This window comes from Myotis yumanensis, unplaced genomic scaffold (genome assembly GCF_028538775.1).
Source record: "Myotis yumanensis isolate MYYU_CA2020_CCGP unplaced genomic scaffold, mMyoYum1.0.hap1 SCAF_3, whole genome shotgun sequence".
In the NCBI taxonomy this organism is placed as follows: domain Eukaryota; kingdom Metazoa; phylum Chordata; class Mammalia; order Chiroptera; family Vespertilionidae; genus Myotis; species Myotis yumanensis.
This window is the reverse complement of record NW_027223754.1, coordinates 101,696,049-101,704,008: the sequence shown is the minus strand read 5'-3', so window position 1 is coordinate 101,704,008 and position 7,960 is coordinate 101,696,049. Positions and strand designations below refer to the sequence as shown.

Here is a 7,960-nt window from a genome sequence, read left to right as displayed (position 1 = left end):
TCATTTTTAGTAAGGAGCCAAATTAAGACCAATTTACTTAGTGTATTAAGTCTAGTTGCAGTTCAGCCTGATTATTTGCATGAACACAGTAAGAATAACAGTTGCTCATACAGGTTTTTTTAAAAAATGCTTTGCTGGAATCTCATGTTTGAGCTTTAATTAGCCCTGCAGTACAAAGAAGCTGTGCCATCTAGCTGCTATTAGGTTTTCTTGCAATACCTGTACACCTGTACTGAATTCATGCAAACAAATGCATTCCTCAAGCTGAGGTCCCCAAAGATGTCTTGATGTTCCTTCCTTGCCATCTTTCAGGAAAGTAACCTTCGTTCCTTTGGAAAGATTGCCATGAACCATGTGACCAAGCAAGATATCAGGCTTTCTCCAAGGTGCTCACATTGCCTTCATTCCTTAAAGCTTTCTGGTGACATCCAGAGTCCAGGCATGTTAGACATGATATTACAAAGTCTTGGTTAATAAAACCACAATTGGAAAATGGTCTTACTGAATTCATGCAAAGAAATGCATTGCCATGACTCACTCATTAAGAATTGCCAAATATTGGAGGGATCAGGTAGGGAGAAAAAAATAATTTACCAAATTGCTTTAAAAATGCTTCCTTACATCTGAAAAACAAAACGTTTAAGAATCAGGAATACTTTCAACAAAAGTTACAAAAACTATAATTATTTTCAGTTCATTCAGTCCCATCATTTTTTGTTTCTCCTGATTTTTCCTGCTAGTATGTCTATAAATCCAGATAGTCTATAGAGTTCTATTAATTTTCATCCAGTTTGAAAGGGATGATCTGAAAATATTAGAGAACTTTCCATGGATCCCTCAGAAAATGTACAGAAGATGTAACCTTTTTCCAAATGCATTATAACAAAACAATGACTGTCTCTAAATTACAAGAAGAAATTTAAAATGACACAGTTACGGATTTGATTATACTGCGAACAACATGGAATTGTATCCTTTCTGCAAACCACAATATTTTACAATATTATAAGTAATAATGGTTAGTTATAAGCAAAGTATATCAGAATCTATTTAATATGCATATTTTAGTAAAATATAATTATCATTTTTTTATTTGACAAACCTTCCCATGTACCTTAAGTATAAAATTTTCTTTCATAAAGAAAGAAAACAAATCCTTGAGGCATTCTAGGGCCTATCAAAATGATCTAAAGCCAATTCTATGTCAAAAAAAGTTTCTTAAAATTTAAACTCTGGAAAGACTGTCAAACTTATTTTATCAAAAAATTATATATTATTATTATTATTAAACAGTATTAGACTATTTATTCATTCAAAGTGACAAAAGGGTATAAAACACAAACATAGGCTAGCAAAACTTCAGTTCCCACTATCTTCCCACAAAAGATCACTTTTTTAAGTAATTAAGTAGCTGATTAAAATAACACAATATATAATTATTTCAACAATTTATAGAACTTTTGCTTCCTAAGCAAATACAGGAAAACCTTTTTCCCTTTTAACAAGCTGGAAAAGGACTAAACAAGTTCTGTATTAGCTTACTTTAGATTCACTTATCTAATTAAATTATTCAGATTACCTGTAATTTCCTTTTAAGATTTCTCTTCACAAGCCTTATATAACTTTGCAAATCTTATTATTCATTTAGCTTTAGAACAACTAAATTCCCCTTTCCCTTCAAAAATGTATCTTCACACCTCATGCTTTCTATTACCAAAACCATATTTCTTTCCAATTAGTTAGAATTTCTAACTATTAGAAACCTTAAATTTTAGTTGACAAGTACTTAACATTTCTCAGATTAGCAATACATGCACATTTTTAAGATATAATTCAAATAAAATACAATACACATCCATTAATAGATTCAAATCTATCCTCTAGATTCTCTGTAATAAAAACCCCAAAGTAGGCAAACTCAGATTAATTAATATTTCAGTATCCTGTTATTTCTAAACTAGAGGCCCGATGCACGAAATTTGTGCAAGAGTAGGCCTTTGCAGCTGGGGGCAGCTGCCTGGATCCCTCCCTCGCAGCTGCGGCGGCTGCCTCGATCCCGCGGCTGCAGCCCTGGCTTTGTCCCGGAAGGACATCCAGTCTAATTAGCATATTATGCTTTTATTATTATATATACCTAGATATTTAATACTTTTTATTATATAACCCAGCAAACTCCAAAGTGTTAAGTTACCAAAGACTTTAGAAAATTATGTTTAGGCATAAAATTATCACTAAAAAGCTTTATCATAAACCAGTGGTTCTCAACCTTTTGGCCCTTTAAATACAGTTCCTCATGTTGTGACCCAACCATAAAATTATTTTTGTTGCTACTTCATAACTGTAATGTTGCTACTGTTATGAATCGTAATGTAAATATCTGATAAGCAGGATGGTCTTAGGTGACCCCTGTGAACGGATCATTCGACTGTCAAAGGGGTCGCGACCCATCGGTTGAGAACCGCTGTCATAAACCCTTCATTTTAGTTACATCTATTTATTATGTCTTAATAACTTTGAGATTTTAAAGCCAATTATTATTACCCAAGGCATTTTCTTGACAAAGTTTGTAACAGGGATAACTCACCAGCCTTCAGTGGCTTTAATATGAAAGTACTATTTTCTTTACAAAAACGGTAGTGGCCCCCCACTGTTCAAGCACTTCAGCAGATCTGGTCCTCCTAGGATAAAGACTTGGGCGGGGGGGTTTAGAAGGTTTTATTTCTCATACTAGAGGCCCGGTGTACGAAATTAGTGCACTGGAGCGGGGGGGTGTCCCTCAGCCCAGCCTGCACCCTCTCCAATCTAGGACCCCACAGGGATCAGGCCTAAACTGGCAGTCGGACATCCCTCTCACAATCCGGGACTGCTGGCTCCCAACCACTTGCCTGCCTGATTGCCGTTAACCGCTTCTGCCTGCCAGCCTGATCTCCCCCTAACCACTCCCCTGCCAGCCTGATCAATGCCTAACTGCTCCCCTGCCAGCCCGATCGCACCCAACTGCCCTCACCTGCTGGCCCGGTCGTTCCCAACTGCCCTCCCCTGCAGGCCTGGTCGCCCCCAACTGCCCTCCCTCCCCTGCAGGCCTGATCGCCCACAACTGTCCTCTCCTGCTGGCCATTTTGTGGTGGCCATCTTGTGCCCACATGGGGGCAGCCATCTTGTGTGAGGGTGCGACAGTCAATTTGCATATTACCTCTTTATTATATAGGATTTTTCTTTCTTTTTAAAATATATTTTATTGATTTTTTACAGAGAGGAAGCAAGAGGAATAGAGAGTTAGAAACATTGATGAGAGAGAAACATTGATCAGCTGTTTCCTGCACACTCCCTACTGGGGATGTGCCCACAACCAAGGTACATGCCCTTGACTGGAATTGAACCTGGGACCCTTGAGTCCACAGGCTGACGCTCTATCCACTGAGCCAAACTGGTTAGGGCTAGGATTTTTCTTTCTGAGTAGACTGACAACATGAAATATAAGAAGAGAAACAAACAGGAACAGACAAGCAAACAAACAAAAAACCCCTACAGTAAATAAATGAGTACTCTCAAAAGGATGTACTGGGACATTAGTCTTAGAATCTTAACTCACACTAACCCAGCACAGCAAATGACAAGAACTCTCACTAATTAAGATTTCCTGGTGGCTGATGCCTTTAAGTTCCTACAATCCCTGTCATGAATTCAGCCTGCCACAAGCAGCTGGCTGCCAGCAAAGGCGAAGTGCGCTATCCTTAAACAAATTAAACCAAACAACAAAGACACACAAAGCAACAATCAACAGAGGCATTTATGTACAATATTTACAGGCGTGTACAACCTACAGACAAGAGCTTCACACCATGCTCCTTGTCTGCCCAACCACAGATACCACAGAATACCCTGCATAAAAAACAAACAAACAAACAAATAACAAAAATAACCACCAAAGCAGAGCAATTTCTCTCATCCCAAAAGGGATCAGGCTAAGGGATCGGAGACCAGGCCAAGGACCACTGGAAGTCTCTTGCCATCCAGAGCGGATCAGGCTTGCCCAGATGAGAGGCAGTATAATGCCTCCTGTGCTATACACAGTATACACAGTACATGCTTCCTTACAAGGAAGCCCAGATGAGAGCCACTACTCTCATGCCATACAAATATCCTTAATTCCGAGGGGAGACCAAGATGGCGGCGTAGGTAAACACCGGAGACCGCTGCCGCAAACAACCATTTCAAAAATACAACTAAAAGACTGAACGGACATCACCCAGAACCACAGGTAGGCTGGCTGAAGAGAGACTCTACAACTAGAAGGAAAGAGAACAGCAAATCGAGGCTCAGAGGCGGCGCAGTGTGGAAAATACAAAGGTACCGAGGTGCGCGCGCAAAGCGGGCTGGTGGCTGAGGGCGCGGTTGTCGTTTTCTGTCGGGAGTGAGTCTCAGACTCTGGGCTCCAGATCTGGGCGAGTCTCTAGGGACCCAGACTCAAACGGGAGAAGCGGGATTATCCGGCATCAGTTGGAACCTGAGGGCAGCTTTCTCTCCGAGGTTTGCAGTGGCTGCCGGGGTTCTGAGAAGCAGAGCCTCTGGGAACGGGACTGAGCGTGGCCATAACTGCTCCCTCCGCCCGCCCTGTTGATCCCGCCCCGCCCAAAGCCTGCGCACAGCCATTTGCCGATCGCCTCAGGCAAAGGCTGGATTAGCGCCTCCCCAGAAGGCAGACGTTTTCCATACAGCTGATTCCTACAGCCAGCCGGCCTGGGGGTCAAATCCCTCTAGTGTTAACTACAACAATTAAGGCTTGGCTAGAACAAGACTGCGCACAGAGACCACAAGGGGGTGCACCAAGAAAGCATAAAAGATGCGGAGACAAAGAAACATGACAGAAATGGAGGATATGGAGCTAAGAATCGCAATTTTGAGGGCTTGCCATAAATTTGTGCAGAGCCTCACGAAAACTAATGAGACCCTCGATGCTACGATAAAGAAATTAGAAAGTAAGCATACACGGACTGAAATAAAGAATATTGTACCCAATAGCAGACCAGAGGAGTACAATAATCAAACCAAAGATTCGACAAAAAACACCCAATTGGAAAAGCAAAATGAAAAAAGAATCCGAAAGTGTGAAGATAGTGTAAGGAGCCTCTGGGACAGCTTTAAGCGGTCTAATATCAGAGTCATTGGAGTGCCAGAAGATGAGAGACAGCAAGATATTGAAAACCTATTTCAAGAAATAATGGCAGAAAACTTCCCCCACCTGGAGAAAGAAATGGACTTACAGGTCCAAGAAGCGCAGAGAACCCCAAACAAAAGGAATCCAAAGAGGACCACACCAAGACACATCATCATTAAAATGCCAAGAGCAAAAGACAAAGAGAAAATCTTAAAAGCAGCAAGAGAAAGAGGCTTAATTACCTACAAGGGAATACCCATACGACTGTCAGCTGATTTCTCAACAGAAACTTTGCAGGCCAGAAGGGAATGGCAAGAAATATTCAAAGTGCTGAATACCAAGAACCTACAACCAAGATTACTTTATCCAGCAAAGCTATCATTCAGAATTGAAGGTCAGATAAAGAGCTTCACAGATAAGGAAAAGCTAAAGGAGTTCATCACCGCCAAACCAGTATTATATGAAATGCTGAAAGGTATCCTTTAAGAAGAGGAAGAAGAAGAAAAAGGTAAAGATACAAATTATGAACAACAAACATGCATCTATCAACAAATGAATCTAAGAATCAAGTGAATAAATAACCTGATGTACAGAATGAACTGGTGATTATAATAGAATCAGGGACATAGAAAGGGAATAGACTGACTATTCTTGGGGGAAAAAGGGGTGTGGGAGATGCGGGAAGTGACTGGACAAAAATCATGCACCTATGGATGAACACAGTGGGTGGGGAGTGAGGGTGGAGGGTGGGGTGGGAGCTGGAAGGAGGGGAGTTATGGGGGGAAAAAAGAGGAACAAATGTAATAATCTGAACAATAAAGATTTAATTAAAAAAAAAAAAAACAAATATCCTTAATTCCTCCTACAAAAATGCTTGATTCAACTTAGGTCTCAGGTGAGATGACGGGGATTGCTGAGGCTGCGGCTGGGACTCAAAACAGGAACATTCCAGGCAGTGCTGCAAATAAGAGTCCAGGCCTCAGCCCTGGGAACCCCCAGTCCAGGCAGCAAGTGGGATCCCTGGTATTCACCCTAGGGGAATTCCTTGCTTACATCCCTTTGTGGTTATCAGAATATGTAACTGGACAAACAATGGGTCCATGATGCCTGTCACTACTTGAGCCAACTGAGCAGAGACAGGGTTGAATCATTATGAACATTTATTCCAATACTGCCGGCAGTACAGGAGAACAGCAGATCATCCACAAAAATCGGTTCCGCACCCCACCATAAATCGACTGCTTATATTGAGTAGAAGTACAAAGATTACATGGGGAAGTAGCCATAGGGTATGCCAAACGGGCAGTTAACAGGTAAGCACTGGGTTGGGGATCCTCAAAGGGCTAGTGATATGCAAAAGGGGCTGGGGTCTTCAAAGGGCTTAGTGAGGATCTTCAAAAGGCTGCTAATTCTGGTTTCTGCAGCAAAGTTGTTAATCTTTCCATAATACGCAGCTCCCTGATGAGGAGGATGGGCTGCATTTCCAGGTGAGCTTCCAGGTCCTGAGTGCAGCTGCTGGCAAGGTTAGAATGTGCCTTTTTTAATCAGAATAAAACAATCACAGTTAACAGAGCATGATTAATATTGATTGCAATTCTAGCTGGTTCCCCAACATTCTATTTCTGCCCCTATCACCAGCATTGCCCAACCTCAGCAGCAATCACACAGCACTGGAGAAATGACAGAGTGACTGGGAGAAAAAATAACTATTACAACTGAGATATTTTAAAATTCCACCCTCAAGGCAGGATCCAGTTGCTATAGCAACCCTAGTTCTGCTGGGAATCCAGATTACAGGTTTGTTCACTGTACCTGCCTTGGGAACCCAAGAGGGGCCCTCAGGAGGCCAGAAGCTGCTCCCACAAAGGTGAATAGCAAGGAAGTGCCCCTGTTCCGAATCCAAGGCAATTACTAACTAGAGAAATCAAGGTGATTCTCTCTGTTCAATGTGACCGCCTGATGGTATAGTTTTGTTCCAGGTTAATAATTTTATTATAAATATGAGCTTACCTCCTGGTCAAATTGACTTACAAAGTCCAGGTTTTTTTTGGGTACTGATTTGGCTCCATCAAAACACAGAAAGGTAACATTTGCATTAAGTTTCAGGCTAAGCTAATGAAATGGTTGTGAGTCTTGATTCTACAAGTTCAGACAAAGCCCCTAATAGACAACAAGACTGCATTGGAGCTGAAGGGCTGGCTTGCTTTCTGACATGGATTTGAAAGATCTTCAGTTATTGTATCAAAATTTACCACGCGACCGGAAAATACACACAGGAATACTTGGAGATACAGGAAAAACCCATTTATTTCCAGATGTACTAGTACCGTGAGTCAGGAGAGCCTGTTTCCAAATCCTGAGCAAGCCAATATGGAGGAAGCTTTCTCTTTATACCCTTTGGTTTCTTTGTCCCCCATATATGAATCATACTTCCAGACCTTTTGCAGGCTTTGCAAAAAGCCCCATGTGTTGGGATGGGGGATGTGAGACCACACCTAAAGGCCTGGCCTGGTGCCAGCGCTGATAACTCCCCTCACCGGGGGTTGAATATTATTCATGGTGTATGGCCTCTGTAAAATGTATTTAGGTAAACAGGTCTTGCAAGACCAGATAATTAAGGAAGGGGCAATGACATGATTATAGGCTAACAAGAATGTGCATTAGGGATACTGATTAACTAGGTACAGAGTCAGGCTGCTAGGCCCTCCCCGCAAAAATGTCTTATTTTCCTCATCATTATCTTTAGGAAACTCAAACAAGAAAGAGAGAGAGATGGCCACAGAGTCAAAACAACTGCTTAGC

At 41.7% G+C, this 7,960-nt stretch overlaps 1 protein-coding gene across 5 annotated transcripts in view; it reads right to left on the bottom strand.

Annotated features, from left to right (window-relative positions):
- Positions 1-5,721: 5,721 nt before the first annotated feature.
- HDHD5 (haloacid dehalogenase like hydrolase domain containing 5) overlaps positions 5,722-7,960 on the bottom strand; it is a 41,824-nt gene continuing 39,585 nt past the window's right edge. Inside the window, exon 9 of one of the 5 annotated variants that reach the window (XM_070409189.1) lies at positions 5,722-6,693. In XM_070409189.1, coding sequence (XP_070265290.1) covers positions 6,553-6,693 — 141 coding nt within the window. In that variant the 3' untranslated portion in view covers positions 5,722-6,552. The remainder of the gene's footprint in view (positions 6,694-7,960) is intronic. The other 4 variants (XM_070409192.1, XM_070409193.1, XM_070409188.1 and 1 more) reach the window with 4 other exon arrangements.